Below are 15,958 nucleotides of genomic sequence, written 5' to 3'. Positions count from 1 at the left end.
TGACCGACACGCACCCACGGGCTCGACATAGGCAACCTTCCCACCAACGAGGCTGACTTGACCCTTGGGCGGGCCTTTGCTGGACAAACCCGGACCTTTCCTGACATCCATCTCCTACGGTCTGCTCATTCCGCATCGAACGGCTGCATTCTACAGAAGCCATACGGAGCACTGGCTGATGTTTGAGAGTGCAGCATCTACGCCCTCTTCACCATTATCTAAGAATTTCCCCTTCAGCTTACCTGGATAAGTACTTTATCGACAGCGGTACAGACCAGGTGACCCGTCACCCGAGCACGCGATCTTTCCACCATGGCACCCAAAGCAATCATCCCGTTCCTGATAGGGATGATGCTGTTGACCGGATGCGCCAATACAATTCTCACAAAATACCAGGATCAACAATGTATACGGAATTGTGGCGACAAAAATAGCCGGCATCGCAAGAACTTCGAGCAGCCGGTCATTCAGACGTAAGCATCTCGCTTGTTGATGTTCGTGATGGCTAACGTTGACTTAGGGTGCAAATGTTCATCGGCGAGATGGGCAGCTGGCTCGTCATCGCCGGGTTCTGGCTTTACCGCTACTTGATCCTCTCCCGCGAAACGCCGCTGCTCTACCGACCCGTGAACACCGAAGAGACTGAAGAAAACGATGACGACGACGATACTGTCCGTCCAACCTCCAGAAGTGCTTCAAGCCCTGCCCTCAAACCTCTCCTGCCCAACGCAGACGATCGGAGCCCACTTACAGGCTGGAAAGTTGTGCTGCTAGGCCTGCCGGCGTGCTGCGACATTGCCGGAACAACACTCATGAATGTTGGCCTGTTGTTCGTGGCGGCCTCAATATATCAAATGACAAGAGGCGCATTGGTATTGTTCGTTGGTCTTTTCAGCGTCTTGTTTCTCAAGAGAAAGTTGTATCTATATCACTGGCTGTCTCTGGTCATTGTGGTCTTGGGTGTTGCCATGGTCGGCCTTGCGGGAATACTTCATTCGAGTGAGAAGAACTCGCCCACCTCGAATGATGTTGCTCAGGACTTGCACGACGTATTGCTTGCAGCCCGAGACTTGGTCGCTCAAGCTGCTGACGCAGAAGTGCTCCGGGCCATCCTTGGTATCTTTCTCATTGCCTTTGCGCAGGTCTTTACAGCAACGCAATTCTGCTTGGAAGAGTGGATTCTGGAGAATTACGCACTCGAACCGCTAAAAGTCGTGGCATGGGAAGGGCTGTTCGGCTTCATCGTCACGGTCGTTTTGCAAATCATCCTGCACTTCACAGTCGGGGTCACAAAAAGTGGACGATATGGCTACTTCGACGCTGCGGAGGGATATCGTCAAATCATCACAAACAGGGCGATTGGTATCTCAAGCCTTGCTATCATGGTTTCAATCGGTGGCTTCAATTTTTTTGGTCTATCTGTGACAAGAAGCATCTCTGCGACATCCCGCTCGATCATCGATACCTGTCGGACATTGTTTATCTGGATTGTCTCTCTTGGGCTGGGCTGGGAGACATTCAAATGGCTTCAAGTCGTCGGCTTTGCTCTGGTAGGTCCTCATATTCTCACGCTTCGCTGCAGATACTTACATCATCCTTAGCTTGTCTACGGCACATTCATGTTCAATGATCTTGTGAGACCACCAATCAAAGCTCTGCTGCCACGAAGGGAGCACGAGGCAGAAGAGCATGGTGGGCTTCTCCCTGAGGAGCCGATTGAACACATGTAGATGATATCTCATTTTCTTGCCGAGATCCCAGGAGACGGAACTTGTTTTCTCCCATTCCCTCCTGAATGCGTGGCATCGCCGTTTCGGCTGCTCGTGACCGACCGCAGTCCACTCTCGAAACCAAACGCCGTGTCCCTTTGAGCCGAGCGCCTTCCTGGCTAACTACTCAGTCGGCCAAATCTGTGAACCCCTGGGCCTAGATAATTATTCCCGAGAACCAAAGATCAATACCAGTAATCCTGAAGCAAAGTCTGGCGGACACATGATCTACGATACGGTTACCCCTTTCCAGAGGTTAATTTGATGTCGGCAGTACTCAGCCAGGATGTTCCGCAACACAAGATCAGTTCTGTGCTTCCGTCATGTAAGGCATGACAATTAAAGTCTGCACTTCTCCTTTCAATCTCGGCGAGCCAACCTGCAGTGCTACAGTCTTGACCCTTTCTTGCTGTGGGAAAGTGCCAAGGCAAGTGCCAATATGATCTCGAAGCAAGGGGGTGAATTTCCCACAGTTTGCACGCCTCGAGATGGCTGGCTATGCCTTCCACACAGTGGGGGGACGTTCCCGTGCTACACATGTGTCTGATCCTCAACCGGACATGCAAGGGCAAAGATGCGTCTGGTCTCAGACAAGCGGCCGGTCGCACGAGTCCGCTGCACAAACGCCACGACAGTTGGATCTGCAACACGCGCTCCATGCTCTTTATTGAGTCAGTTCTCCTGATTGTGTCTCAGTCGCCCTCTGTCGATAATTCATCGCTCTGTACTTACTTGACTAATGCCACACGAGGACAATGGAACAATTTGGCGCTTTAGGAGAGATGGCATCTCACCAAGGTTGGCCACCATTCCGCCTCACTCATTGTATGACCGAAGGACAAATTACACCTCCATCCTCGCCTCCTCTCCTGCCTGCGCGAAATCGTGTTCGCCTGCAATTGTCTAAGCTCCTCCAGCAATCACGCTCGGTGCAATTGAAGAACGGGGGTGTTCCGGACAGGTACCGCAGCATGTCAACCAGACCCTCTGTTGTTGAGATGAAGGCTCCATTCCCATTGCTACTTCCTCATTCTCCCTCTGTGAGCGAAGAGGACTCGCCTGCCCCGGGGTGCTTGTCTGGCTTGCGAAGAATGCCGACCAGCTACAACGACCTTCGTGGTCTTGCTCAACAACAGGGTGGCAGCCCCATCACACCTCTACTCCCGAGTCCCATCACGGGCGAACTTGAAGATGAAGGACGGTCATACTTCAAGTTTCACAATCCTCGAAGCCATAGCCGGACTTCCAATAACGGATCGATCGATAATTTGCAGATATTGTCATACTACTGCAGCAATGAAAAGTCTGACAGTGAAGGGGAGCAGCACTCTTTGCATTGGCCCGCTGTCGACGACAGCCATGATCTCGAAGAGAGTACAGCGTCTGAATCTTCTCCCGCCACCCCTATTGATCAGGAATTCCGAGATGTTCTCTGTGCAGATGAGTCTGGCTGGCTGGCAAATACGACTTCCCACCAGGAAAGACGCAGGCGATTCAAAGCAAGGTTCTATCAGGTTGTGGAGCATCCCTGTATTGACCTTCAAGACGGACAAAGAGAAGATCAGGTGGTGAGTCTGAGCAGAAGGTCCGGTTTGCCCTGAGCTGACAACTGCAGATGGTTGCCACAGTGTTGGTTGGACCTGGAAAGCCAAAAATCATCCAAATCCACCGTCCTCCATCGAGTCAATCAAAGCTAGCATCTCCACTTGAACTTCAGTCTGTCCCATCCACGCCGGTATATGCGCCTATCGAGGTATCTGCATTCAGCCCTTATGATACTCCAGGTGATATGCCCGAGATCGATTCTTGTCCGAATGAAACAACTTGCGCTAATCCTCCCGAACCCACCCTCATATCTTTGCGGCCAAGCCTTTTACCTGAGCCGCTCACTCTCCCGACGCGGACCTTGTCGAACCCGTCGGATAGCAGCATGATAAGCGCCACCTTGCGACGACTGCATAACTTGACTGACCCGTTCGGAATATCGCCGAGGAGATCAAGAAGTTCTCGCGCCTCAATGTCTGCTGACCCGAAATGGACCATAAGACATGGATTTGGAGTGCCCGAATCTCCTTTGGCTCCGTCCCCGACAAGCCACGTGGCCACATGGTCAAGATGCCGCAAGATGGAAAGAGTGCTAAAAGCCGTCACCAGAGCCATCGACAATTTCCCCGACGGCATGTTGCGGCTTGATTCGGTGCCTATTCTCGATATTCGTTGTCCGCATGTAGCTGACAAGACATATATCGACGCTCTTCAGAAGATCTTCCCGACAGCGCCGCCCCTGCTGCTGTCTGCCCTAACAGCATGGATCCTTGTGGACGCATATTTCGCACGACTCGAAGAACAATCAACGCCCATGGAGCGGTACTGGACCCGACCGGCGGAGTGCGATGAGACTCCCTACCGAATCCCAGACAAAGCTAGAGTGATGCTCGGCATTGACCTTCCGGATACAAGGCCAATTCGCCTGGATGAATATGCTCTGAGGATGAGGGCAGCTGCAATTCACGCAAGTATAGGAGTCATTGGCAAGTGGCTGATAGAGGCATTGAGAGGACTGTGGGATGACGACATCTGGCGTTCCCTGAAAGTGTTGGTCGAAGTTATCGAAGCAAGCCCTCCACCGTGGTGATGGTCGATCAATTCCTCATGTCCATGTTGACTTTATATGGAAAGATTCTGTGTACTTGTATCATTATCGCACTGTCAAATTGACTTCGATGCCTGTCTGATTCAACGCCCAAACATTCTCCACCGTCCATTCTTTTCTGGGATTGGCCAATTCGATCTTGAATTTCAAGAGCAAGGCTGGAACCAGCTTGTGCAACTCCAGTAGAGCGATGTTCTTGCCCAGACATGATCTCTTACCCGCCCCGAAAGACAAGATGCTGTGTTCCATGCTCTTCGTCTCTTTCTCTTTCTCACCCAGCCATCGGCTCGGATTCCATCTCTCGGCATCAGGTCCAAACACATGGGGACATCTATGGAAGACCCATGGATTTATACCTAGGATAGTCCCGGGCGGGAAATACGTATGGGTTCCGTCTTCGTGCTGCAAAACCAATCCATCCTTCGGTACGACACGTTCGAGCGGTAGCGAAAGCGCGGGGTTCATCCTCATTCCCTCCTTGATGACAGCGCAGAGGTATGGGAGATTGTGCTGTGTTTCAGTCCATGTAGGACAGGGTCTAGAGATTTTTCTCTGCCTCGCGACAGAGTCAAGCTCTTCTACGAGTTGAGCAAGAGATTCGGGGGTTTTGAGAAGGTGGTAGAAGATTGCTCGGAGTGTAGATGCAATAGTGTCGCTTCCGGCGTTGATGTTCATCTGTCGATGTCTCAGCACTGTAGAGCCCTTATGACAGGACGACAAGCTAGCTGGGCAGGAAGTGTACTCACAAAGAGATATGATAGAATCTGTGCATCCGTTAAGGCTTCATCTCCATCTGCCAACTCCTTCCTGACTTTAAGGAATCTGCTGAGGAAGTCCGGCCTGTTAAGAGCGTTCTCTTTCTCTTCTCCGCCACTTTGCGCGAGGTCTTTCAATCGCTCTTTGAGCAGTCCTTGCGCAAAGATCAGAATGGGCGAGCTCACGCTCTTACGGAAATACTTCACATAAATTGGATTCTTGCCCAAAACAGCCTCGTCGAGCCATGGGATTTGTCCTAGCACACTGAAATAGGAGAAGTTTGCTCCAATAGCTTCGATGATACCATCCACGTCTGTGCCGGACTCGATGAAACCCAGCCGCCGACTGAAAGTGAGTTGGCCGATGACATCGAATGCGTAGAACTGGAGATAACGTCCGAGATCGAGTAGCTTGCCAGGCGACTTGCTGCTAACTGCGAACCGCGACTCGAGTATGTCCAGAAAGACCTCCGTTGTCCGATCAACTAGACTCTCGTACTCGACTAGCGTGCTAAGCGAGTAAGCATGTGCAATTAGCCGTTTTGACTTCGCGTGTGCGCTCTCGTCGGTCTCCGCCACTAGACTGGCTGCCCTACGGCCGTTCACAATGTTCTGAAACACACTGTAAAAGTCCGACTTGACTAGGCCTTTGCCGATGCCGTAGATTTGCGGGATGTAGGCTGAGGATCCAGTGACGGAAACGCAATTGGGGCCCAGCCGGACGACGTTGCCATAGCGCTTGTGCAGTGTGAGATGGACTTCGTGCGGATCGCGCTTGTAGACCAGTAGAGCACGATATAAATCTGTGAGTCGAGCGGCGAATGGTCCGGGAATGTATCTCAAGGAGAAATAGTTCTTCCAAAGAGAAAAGGCAAGGATCGCAGGTATCGAGTAAATCAGCAGTGAAAGCAGCATCGTGGCTGGAGAATGATTACGGAATTGAGGTGCAGATGTCGAGCAATACTGCTATGTTGTGGCTCCCGTCCCTTTTATATGTCCCATTTATCAAACAAATGGAAATTTTGACAGGTCTCTTCAAGACCAACGATGGAATATGCGGCTAGTGTAGTAGTTGGCACGGTTTTTCATATTGGGAGCTATCCATCGAGAAAGGCCAAAGAAGGAGTACACTGTCAGAGTCTTAGGACTTGAACGTCGTGTGAGGAGAATCGAAAAGAGCCTCTCCTCGTGCGATCGACAAGGGATAAGGGCGGAAAACCTTCCGTCTTCCGCGGTTGGTGTCAACACACGACCGCAAAGATACCCATGACTGCAGACAGACACAACAGGATGCATTCATGCCCTTTAGCGGTAGGAATAATCTGAGACCTAGAGAGTTCTGGGGGTTGATTGGTACCGGCTGCTTCCTCAGCGCATTGCGTCCGTTCAGCCACTTCGGCCACTTCAGCCACTATTGTATTTTCGAGCACGGAATATATAGTCTGGGGATGCCGCCCAAGGCCGCCTCTTCCAGCCAGAGTCCTCGAGGATGACGATGACCAGGATCATTTTCAGACTGAACAAGGCCGCTAAGCGGAAAAGGTGGCAGTTCAGGGTTCTGCCCAATCAACTTGCTCAGTAATTGGTGCTCCTCCGCCTTTCGCATACGATATTTTCAGACGCAATCGGAGCTTCGGAGGCAGAGACTAGTCGTCGTGTAAGCAACATAAACAAAACCAACAGAGACAGACGACTCACCCCAGTTGCAGGAACAATTCTCATAGCTTGAGTCGCTTCGTCACCGCCCTCAAGCGTGCTCTTGTTGATCGCTTGCAGAGTCAATTTCTGACTCTTTGGCACGGCCGCTTGCAGCCCGACCCCTGTCATACTTTCAAAGGCTGAGTTATTCTTGAAGCGAGCAAGAGCCTGCACCCCGGCACCGCTTCTTGAAACCTGAATCGAGACTGACAGTTCATTCTTGTTGTAAGCTGGATGTGCTTGTTGCCCAGAAGGAGCCGGGCTAGCACTCTTGGCTGTCCCGTTGCTGAATAAATCCATGATGGAATCAGCGTTGTTAGAGGGCACTGGACTTTTGGCCTGAGGTGGAGGGCTCGAGACTGACGCACCGCCCCCGAGAATATCGGCAAGGAGGTCTGCGGTTGGCTTCTGGCCATTGAGCGTGGCGCTAGCGTCCACAGCTTGAATGTCCGATCCGCCCATAAGATCGAGAAGCATGTCTGCCTCCGTGGTCTTGGCAACCTTGACATTCGCTTTCGTCTTCAATGACTTCCTCTTGTCCTTTGCTGGGGTGGTTGCTTGACCAAGGACGCGCTGTTCTTCCTTGATCTCTGGTGGCGGCATCTTCTCTAGAACGCCTCGTCTGATTGAGTCATAGCCAAAGAGATTGCCGTATTCGACCGCCCGCTGTTGGATCTCCACGCTGAGATCGGAAGTTCTCGACTGCATCAGACGGCGTATTCTTTCAATCTGCGACTGGTCGGCCATTCTTGTCGTCAGTTTCATGGCAGAGGTAATGATGAATTCGGTCACGACCTGGTTTGCGTAGGTCGAGTTGAGGATGGTGTAGTACAGGTCAACGATGTCGCTTTCCCTGACTTCTTTTACCAATTCTTCCTCTTCATATGATCCTCCTCGGAGCAGCGCGTCTCCATACTCGCCAATGACCCAGACGCCAGCCAGCGTTAACGCTTCTTGTGTGATATCAGCTTTCAAGGCGGAGTACAACTTCTGTGCTGAATAAGTCTGCTGGTCGGGTGATGTAGCAATGAGTCGGATGAAGGATGACAAAATCTGCTCCTTAACATAATTCCCAGCCAGCTTGATAACCCTAAGTATCGTGTCGATATGCCACCGTTTGTTGGGCGCGAAGCGATCTGCGGCGATTCCAATCTGGGTGGTGATGACAGATTTGAACTCGTTATCAGCGCCTTCCAGGAATGCGAGCAATTCTCGCACGAGAACCCTGACGTTGTCTTCTCGGATCAATGTGAAGCTCAGATCCAGCGCTCGTCGGCGAATGGAGATGTCTGGGTCTCTCAAGCATTCCAGAATAGTGTTCCGGTGTCGTTGAACGGCATTCGGCTCGATGGCAACCACCTTTATCAATGTGTTGAGCGCGACATAGCGGATATTGTTGTCTTTGTTGGCGAGGAATTTACCCAAGATATTGACTCCCAATACTCTCAATCCTGAATCGGCCTCGATATCAAGGATCGTCAGAACGGCCTCGTAGAGGATTGCATTTCCAACGTTCTTGGTGGACTCGGTGTTGGTGGCTACTTGTGCCAAAATGTCGTTCATCTGTTCACTTGTCGCCGCATCCCCTCGTCCAAGCACTCTCAGCAATCGCAGGATTTTCACTTGCAGGAAAGGGTCCGTTATGCCAGATACATCATGCTCCGGAGTGTATCCGGAGCTGGTCAGGCTCTTGAGTGTTCTCACGAGATGTGGCACAACAGGCCGGAACATGTCCACGATGCCCTCTTCGCCTCCTTCTGCCTCGTCCGCCTCACACATGCTGGTGATCAAGGTGATACCGCACAACAAGACTCCGTGATTCCTGTCCTGCAGCAGGAGTTTTGCTTTTTCTAGGAAATGTTCTTGTAGGTCTGGCACTTTCCGACATATTTTCATTGCGCAAAGAGCGGCTTTCCGACGGATGTAGGGATTTGCTGTCGATATAAGGGTCTCGATCTCCGGAAATAGGTCTCGAGACATCTCGATGGAAGCGATGTTGCCAAGGGTGCAGAGAGCGAGGCCTACAACGTATTGATTGGAATGATTCAGGTCACTATTGCCAGTCAGAAATGTTGGGTGTCAAGACGAGGCTGCTTACTTCTTGAGTGAGTTCGTTACCAACGTGAGTACTTCTTGGTTTTCGTCCAGCAACAACATAGTCCCAAGATAACCCAGCCGCTTGTCGGCGAATATAGGCGAAGCGAGCAGTTTGAGACATTCGATTTGGCCAAAATGTGTCCGTTCACCGAGTGTGAAAAGGTATAGGAGCTTCGCGACATTGTTCCTCCTGTTCTCTGTCAGATCCCGCCCTGTAAGAGTATAGCTGGAGTAATGACCTGGTGTTCGAATCATGACTCTCTTCACGAAAACTGGCTCTTATGGCGGCACTTTCCTTTTGGACAACCGCTCTCTCGTCGGCGATAGTTTTGGAGGCTCGCACATTGCGAATGAATTGTTTGACTGATGCATGGTCAGCAGCTGAAAGTGCTTTTCATGTGTTATTGCTCACGGGAAGTCATGTTGCTGCGCTGACCCGGGAGAGCGGGCCACGTTGATATTTCAGTCACTCATAGGGATCGCAGGGAATTCAAGGGCCAATGGGATCAATTTTGAGGCTCCTCAATGCCATCAACGGCATGCGACCATCGAATGAGAGTCCAATTGAAAGATTTTGAGAGGTTCAGGGATTGCAGTAATTGTGAAGACACGGCGGCCAGACCACACTTGAATGAATGCGGCGCGCAGGAGGTGTCCCCTCCTGTGGCCAATCGGAGGGCATCATGCTAAGTCAGCAATTCAACACTGTCATCCGCAACCCAATGGGCATCGTACTCTACACAAGGAATAGACCACTTCTCTATGTACTCATCGTAGCATTCGAGGAGCAACATCTATGCATATCTCCGAGGGCGGGAACATGGTACGTAGTCGGTCTCTGCCAGTTTATGGTATTCCAATTCACGAAGTCAAGCCATATGGGAATTCCCGCAATCGACAAGTCATCTCGCTCACATCCTGTAGCTGCAGAAACAAATCAGACCTGCAACACACGTTTCCTGTCCTTCTTGATCTTCCTTCTCCAGCCATTGACATCTTTGCCAGCCTCCAAGCCTCGCAATGCCTCCATTTTCGCCTCGGCGACGTCCTTCAATGTCCTGCCTCGGATCACTCTCGACTCAATGTTGACATCTTCCTCTGTCCACTCGATCATTTTGCCTCCCACATACTCTTCGATCGCCAGGACAACAGCCACATCCCGCTGGCCGACAAAGGTAATGCTAGTGCCTTTTCTGCCCGCTCTCGCGGTACGTCCGACCCGATGCACGTAATCTGTCGGATTTCGAGGGACATCGTAATTGATGACAAAATTGACGTCTGGGATGTCGAGACCTCGTGATGCAACGTCCGTCGCAATGAGGATGCGAGCTTTCTGGGCACGAAAATCCGAAAGATTGCGATTTCGTTGACTTTGCGGCAGCTCCGAGTGCAATGCGGTAACAGGGTGGTCGAGTTGTAGCAATGTGCGGTGCAAGACGTCAGCGATGGTTGTGCGATTGACGAAGACGATGATACTGGGTTCTGGTGCTCTTGTGAAAGAAGGTACTGAGAGCAGAACGTGTAGAAACGCGTCCTTCTGAGCCATGGGGATTTGTAGGTAAGTCTGCTGGAGGCTGGACGGTAGCAGGCTTGACGCCACCGAGAAGTCGGAGAGGTCTGTGATTTCCGAGACAAAGACAGGAGGGCGATCGTTCGGTCGCGGCAATTCTTTCAAGGCACGGACTTCTGGGGTAACTGTGGCCGTGAAGAGGAGGGTAAGTCGAGATGTCGATGGTGGCAGGGCGGACAGGCAGGTGTTGAGATCCGGCAACATCGACCCAGATCCAGGAGCAAGGAGTCTGTCGGCTTCATCAAGCACAACAGCTTTGGCGCGCTTGAGTCCGATGACAGTTTCTTTGCCGGAAGTCAGGATGTGATGGGCCAATCGACCAGGTGTCGCAACAACGACGTGAGGACGTTTGGCAAGAGCCACCGCCTGAGGCCTCATGTCACTGCCGCCGGTGACTAGCACGGTCTTGAGGCCCTGCGGTGCTCCTAGGGCCTGGAGTTGTTCGTAGATTTGTAGCGCGAGTTCTCGAGTCGGGGTGAGGACCACAGCGTATATGCCGAACGGATCTTCAGCCCACTTTTGCAATATCGGAACTGCGAATGCGATCGTCTTTCCGGTACCGGTCCTTGATCCTCCTATACAGTCTCTTCCTTTCAGTATTTCCGGTATGCATGCTCTTTGAATGTCGGTAGGATGCTGGATAGCCATCGCAGCCAGAGAATGAACAAGCCATGGTGCCACATTTAAGCCTTGAAAGGTAGAGGAAGTAGTAGGGATCGAACGACTCGGCGGTAACGAGGGTTGGTCGATTCTAGATGTTGGATTATTGACTCGAGATATTCGTGTTGGCTGAACGGCAGTCTGTAGGACGTCGTCATCGCTGTCGCTGTCGCGTGAAATGCGCCTGCGCTTCGGTGCGGGATTTGTGAATTCCTGATCGCCGATAGAAGACTCATCTCCAGAGGACGACCTAAGATATTCGTTCTCGGTACCATGTATCCTGGAAGGCGCCATACCGTGGAGTTGCAAGTCGGAAACTTGTCGACATAGTTTTGCAGAGGATCGCGAGGACAAGATGTCACCGGCCAAAATTTCGTCAAATTACGTGTTCCGGAATTAAGCGGTGGCATGGGCTTAACGCCGTTAGAAACACTGTTTTCCTTGACAACACCTCTCTCTAGCAAGCCCAACTTCCCACCTCATCTCTCAAAGGTGAATGATGGCTCTGAAGCGCAATTGCTGCCTGAAAAATATCACTCGGGTGCTACCTTCGAGTCCAGAAGCTAATCGCTAATTCCATGCCTTTTCCCAGTGCAGGATGTCAGACCTGCAAGTTCCGCCGGATTAAGGTGGGCATACCTTTACTTTCGGGCCTTTAGAGGTTAACCCTCACAGTGTGATGAAACGCGGCCAACATGCCAGAGATGCCTCAAGTCTAGGAGGCTATGTCATGGCATGACAGCGCTGGCCGCAGTCCATGATGAAAATTCTTATGCGAGCGGACTGCGAAAGCGTCCCAGAGGGCCTCGCTCGTCCTTGAAGGAACCAGCGGCTGTCGGTCTTGATCTTTCTATGTCGGACAACCTGGTGGAGTTGAAGACCCAGGCCATCCTCTACTATATGCATCATTATTTGAAAGCGCCGAAAAGCACGCCAAAGGTCCTGAAAGCCATCTCGGAAGACTATCTCACTGCATGGGTTTCGAAAATTGACAGCCCGATCATCGAACTCGCCGTATCTTGCATGGCGCTGGCGATCTTCGCCCGGACTCAGAAATACCCACCAGCTGCTCTGCAAGCCTCCTTGACCTATCACCGGCTTTTGCAACTTGCACGAATCTCTATGCCTTCTTTGGTCGTGCATAACACGGACATTTGTCTCCTCACAATATTCTTCATGAGTCGATACGAAGATGCAGTATACGAACCAACACAGGCCGATCCGCAGGGAAACAATGCGCGAAGTTTTCGGCACCACGATGGTGCACTATCCATTCTCAGGATGTGGAAGGACCGCCTGAGCTTCGATCAGCCTGCCACTGAGATCATGAAGTATACACGACGCGGCATGATCAAGTCTGCGCTTCTGAGAAAGTTGGCCTTGCCTGAATGGATCTCGGACGGTAGTATTTTTGGTGAGCGTGGCCTGGAGCTTGAATACGATCGCATAATCGTTCGACTGGTCAACCTGCGTCATCAGATCTTTGCGTTGCTCAGGGACGAAAACGCTTCCAGCAGTTCGGCAGCGGCACAACTTGCGCGAGAGGCGCAAAATATCGACAAAGCGTTGGAACATTGGGTCTTGCATTTTCCGAGCACATGGTTGTACCAGCGGTATACGATTGCAGAGCTGGATGAGTTTCCGTCCTGCGACTTCTTCTCGCCCACAGTCTACAGCTACTCAAGTCTTGCACATGCGGCAGTTTGGAACCAGTACTACTCGACCAGAATGCTTTCACTCAGTACTAGAATAAGGATTCTTGGGGCTAGGCACTTGAGGTTTGAAGAGGCTGCGGAGCGCGAGCGTGCGGACTGCTTATCTTGCGTTGAAGATGTGGCTGAAGACTTTGCCCGTAGTCTGCCCTACAGCCTGGAAAGATTCGCAAAAGTTGAACAAAGCGGATCGTCGTCTCCGATCATTATCCCCACATCGCAAGAAACGATAAGGCCTTACTTTGCGTCGTTGACAATCTGGCCATTATCACTCGCCTCAAGCCTCGAGAATGTCAGTGGCAAGCGGGCATCATGGTTTAGAGCCTTGCTTGCCAGACTTGGCAAGATGTCTGGATATGGAGTGCTTGCAGCGTCTGACACCAGTCATTGGAAGCGGCTTTGATGGTGCAGTAGACGTTTTCCGCAACTGCCCATGAATACAGACATACAGACCTTTGCTATATCAACAAACAAACACAACGGCTCTGGTTCGTCAACCACAGGCGGAATGGATCACCAAGTCCAAACTATGTTTACAGACCACAGTCCACCGCAAAATATGAGGACGATGACTGGTCACGGAGGTACTGTGTATCTGTCGACTCCATCAGCTCCAAGGCATTTGAAATTACTCGACAATGCCAGTTTGCTAGTGTCTAATACTGCTTGCACTCCGGAGTTTCAAATCGAAGTGTCTGCTCCGGGCGGTTCCCAAGACGTTGTGCTGGATCCACAGGCTAAATGAAAAACCTCCACGGTGGCGTGCAAAGTTTGCCACGGTTGTTATCACTGCCAGAAGCCCATGGTCATCACTGCCAGAAGCCTATGGTCACCACTGCCAGAAGCCTATGGTCATCACTGCATGCCCACATGGCTCTTTTCTACATTGTACGAATTGTGACTCAGCTATGACGAGCACCGGAGTCCACATTGTTGTTGTGCCTTATGCCGACCAACACCATACTCTTCTTGTCCGTGGACCAATGTTCAAGCAAGGCAGCCATGGTCAAAAGTTCAAAACGTTTTCACCAGGACTGTCTACTTGATGGTTTTGTTACCCGCTTGATTGTCATGCGACTTGGTAACGTCGTCGTCGGCCTTTCGTTCGGTCGTAATACTCGTCGTTGACTCCACGTATTTCCCGTTCATTGGCGCTCTGTGGTACTGATCGACCCAAGATACTTCAGTACCTGTTGCTAGAGCCACCTTCTGAACGAAGTTGGGGTCCCGAAGGAACTCGCGGGCGACATGGACCACATCAGCTTTCGCGTTGCCGAGGATGTCCCCAACCGTGGCTCCATCCCTGATCCAACCGACAGCCGCCACAAACAAGTTCGGAATGCACAGCGACTTGATAGCCTGTGCAAAGGGAACCTGATATTGTTGACCCAGCTGGACTTTCTGTCTCCTGTCAGTGCCGCCGCTGGAAGTATCAACTAGGTCGACGCCTTCTTTGGCCAGAATAGGCGCATAGCGCAAAGTATCCTCCAGCTCCCAGCCCTCTCCAGGAGGGAGCCAGTCAATTGCGGATATTTTCCAGAATAACGGCATCGTGGGCGGGATGTTCCTTCTGATGGCGCGGACGATCTCAACACCGAGACGAGTGCGGTTCTCGAAGCTTCCACCCCATTTGTCCGTCCTCTTGTTGCTCTAGAACGGAACGTCAACATCGATCCGGGTAGTCCATGGGTACCATAGACTTACAGCTGGGGAAGCAAACGAGTGAATGAGATAACCATGAGCACCATGAACCGCAATGACATCAATACCGGCCTGAACCGCCCTTTTTGCTGCTGCGCCATAAGCCTCGATGGTGTCCCATATTTCCTCTTCGGTCATGGCTCCAGGTGTTGCATAGTTCTCGTTCCATGGCTCAGCAGTTGGGGCTTGAACACGCTGGGCGTAACCACCGAATTCAGCTGGCACAAGCTTTAGACCTAACCATGGAGGACATATGCCAGACTTCCGACCGGCATGTTGCAGTTGAATCCCGGCCTTCTGGGACTGGGAGTGTATGAGGTTGACAATCCTCCTCAATGGCGCAATCTGCTCATCCTTCCACAGCCCGGCGTCCTGCGGTGTATTCTTCCCCTGTGGACTGTCAGCAAATTCCGGGGAAGGCTTCAAAGTCTCCATGGGGAACCGTACTTGCTCTGTCACAGCAGTGGCCTCCAGTGTGATGAGAGCGGCACCCCTCATTGCCCACTGCCCATAATGGGCAACATGGAAGTCGCTGAACATGCCGTCTTCGCAACTGTACATGCACATCGGAGCCACCCATATGCGATTTTGAAACGTCAATCCCCGGATTGTTAACGGCCTAAAAGCAGGACTGACGGTGTCCACCGTGATGCCTTTCTCAGGTTTCAAAATGGCCGTCCCGACTGGTAATGTCTGTTTGGGAGTGAAGAACGGTAAGCCACCTACGGACTCGCTCCTGAAGTCGGTGTATTTCTCAATCGAACCCATGTTGGCGATGCTCCGATAGAGGTCAAATTTAATTCAAGGGTCGGATGTCTTCAAGCTCGTTGTCCTGGAGAAATATTCTTAGGTTGAGTGTTCAGCACGGAAGCAATCAGGCGACGATATTGGGGTTCAGATGGCTCCTTTCAGATGATAAAAGCCTATGGATGCGAATTTGCTGTACTGAGGCCTATTGAGATTGTTTGTCATTGCTAGGCCGTTAATCGGCTGTAGCAATAAAACATCCAGCTTGGTCCTGATTGAACCCGGGGGTTAGGGATGGATGTTTACAAATTGTCCAGGCGGAGAAGCCCGCCCACATCTTCGGTCCGGCAAGACCTCGGATAGATATGAGAATATTGAGCTTCTTCAACTGACGTCCAACTTCTGCGGTGACTGTGTCCGTCAAACTCGTTGCGAAGTAGTCGTCACTCGCTAACCTTCACGAATGCTATCGCACAGGATCTTTTTCAACGCAAAATTGCTACGCAACGTTTAGGGTTAGGGTTAGGGTTAGGGTTAGGGTTAGGGTTAGGGTTAGGGTTAGGGTTAGGGTTAGGGTTAGGGTTAGGGTTAGGGTT

The 15,958-nt window shown here is 51.5% G+C and overlaps 7 protein-coding genes across 7 annotated transcripts; 3 read left to right on the top strand and 4 right to left on the bottom strand.

Moving 5' to 3' along the window:
- Positions 1-4: 4 nt before the first annotated feature.
- On the top strand, positions 5-2,844 carry PV05_10688 (uncharacterized protein). The gene is made up of 3 exons (XM_013454094.1): positions 5-473; positions 521-1,550; positions 1,602-2,844. Exons 1-3 carry the CDS (start codon positions 313-315, stop codon positions 1,728-1,730), a joined length of 1,320 nt encoding a protein of 439 aa, XP_013309548.1. The 5' UTR covers positions 5-312; the 3' UTR covers positions 1,731-2,844.
- PV05_10687 (uncharacterized protein) lies at positions 2,824-4,509 on the top strand. The gene is made up of 2 exons (XM_013454093.1): positions 2,824-3,337; positions 3,385-4,509. Exons 1-2 carry the CDS (start codon positions 2,861-2,863, stop codon positions 4,402-4,404), a joined length of 1,497 nt encoding a protein of 498 aa, XP_013309547.1. The 5' UTR covers positions 2,824-2,860; the 3' UTR covers positions 4,405-4,509.
- Positions 4,468-6,092, bottom strand: PV05_10686 (uncharacterized protein; the record flags this gene model as incomplete). The annotated part of the gene is made up of 2 exons (XM_013454092.1): positions 4,468-5,097; positions 5,169-6,092. 2 exons carry the CDS (start codon positions 6,090-6,092, stop codon positions 4,468-4,470), a joined length of 1,554 nt encoding a protein of 517 aa, XP_013309546.1.
- A 635-nt stretch (positions 6,093-6,727) lies between these two features.
- On the bottom strand, positions 6,728-9,394 carry PV05_10685 (uncharacterized protein; the record flags this gene model as incomplete). Its single annotated transcript, XM_013454091.1, has 5 exons — positions 6,728-6,823; positions 6,876-8,928; positions 8,974-9,162; positions 9,212-9,335; positions 9,385-9,394. The coding sequence occupies 5 exons, from the start codon at positions 9,392-9,394 to the stop codon at positions 6,728-6,730; spliced, it is 2,472 nt and encodes an 823-aa protein (XP_013309545.1).
- Positions 9,395-9,769: 375 nt separating this feature from the next.
- Positions 9,770-11,538, bottom strand: PV05_10684 (uncharacterized protein). The gene has a single exon (XM_013454090.1). The coding sequence runs from the start codon at positions 11,494-11,496 to the stop codon at positions 9,910-9,912; it is 1,587 nt and encodes a 528-aa protein (XP_013309544.1). The 5' UTR covers positions 11,497-11,538; the 3' UTR covers positions 9,770-9,909.
- Positions 11,539-11,693: 155 nt separating this feature from the next.
- Positions 11,694-14,503, top strand: PV05_10683 (uncharacterized protein). Its single transcript, XM_013454089.1, has 2 exons — positions 11,694-11,831; positions 11,878-14,503. The coding sequence occupies exons 1-2, from the start codon at positions 11,781-11,783 to the stop codon at positions 13,315-13,317; spliced, it is 1,491 nt and encodes a 496-aa protein (XP_013309543.1). The 5' UTR covers positions 11,694-11,780; the 3' UTR covers positions 13,318-14,503.
- Positions 13,953-15,383, bottom strand: PV05_10682 (uncharacterized protein; the record flags this gene model as incomplete). Its single annotated transcript, XM_013454088.1, has 3 exons — positions 13,953-14,564; positions 14,619-15,005; positions 15,063-15,383. The coding sequence occupies 3 exons, from the start codon at positions 15,381-15,383 to the stop codon at positions 13,953-13,955; spliced, it is 1,320 nt and encodes a 439-aa protein (XP_013309542.1).
- Positions 15,384-15,958: the final 575 nt, after the last annotated feature.

This window comes from Exophiala xenobiotica, assembly GCF_000835505.1.
Source record: "Exophiala xenobiotica strain CBS 118157 unplaced genomic scaffold supercont1.7, whole genome shotgun sequence".
NCBI classification, from domain to species: domain Eukaryota; kingdom Fungi; phylum Ascomycota; class Eurotiomycetes; order Chaetothyriales; family Herpotrichiellaceae; genus Exophiala; species Exophiala xenobiotica.
The sequence above is the reverse complement of the archived record's forward strand: the minus strand, read 5'-3'. Positions and strand labels throughout refer to the sequence as shown.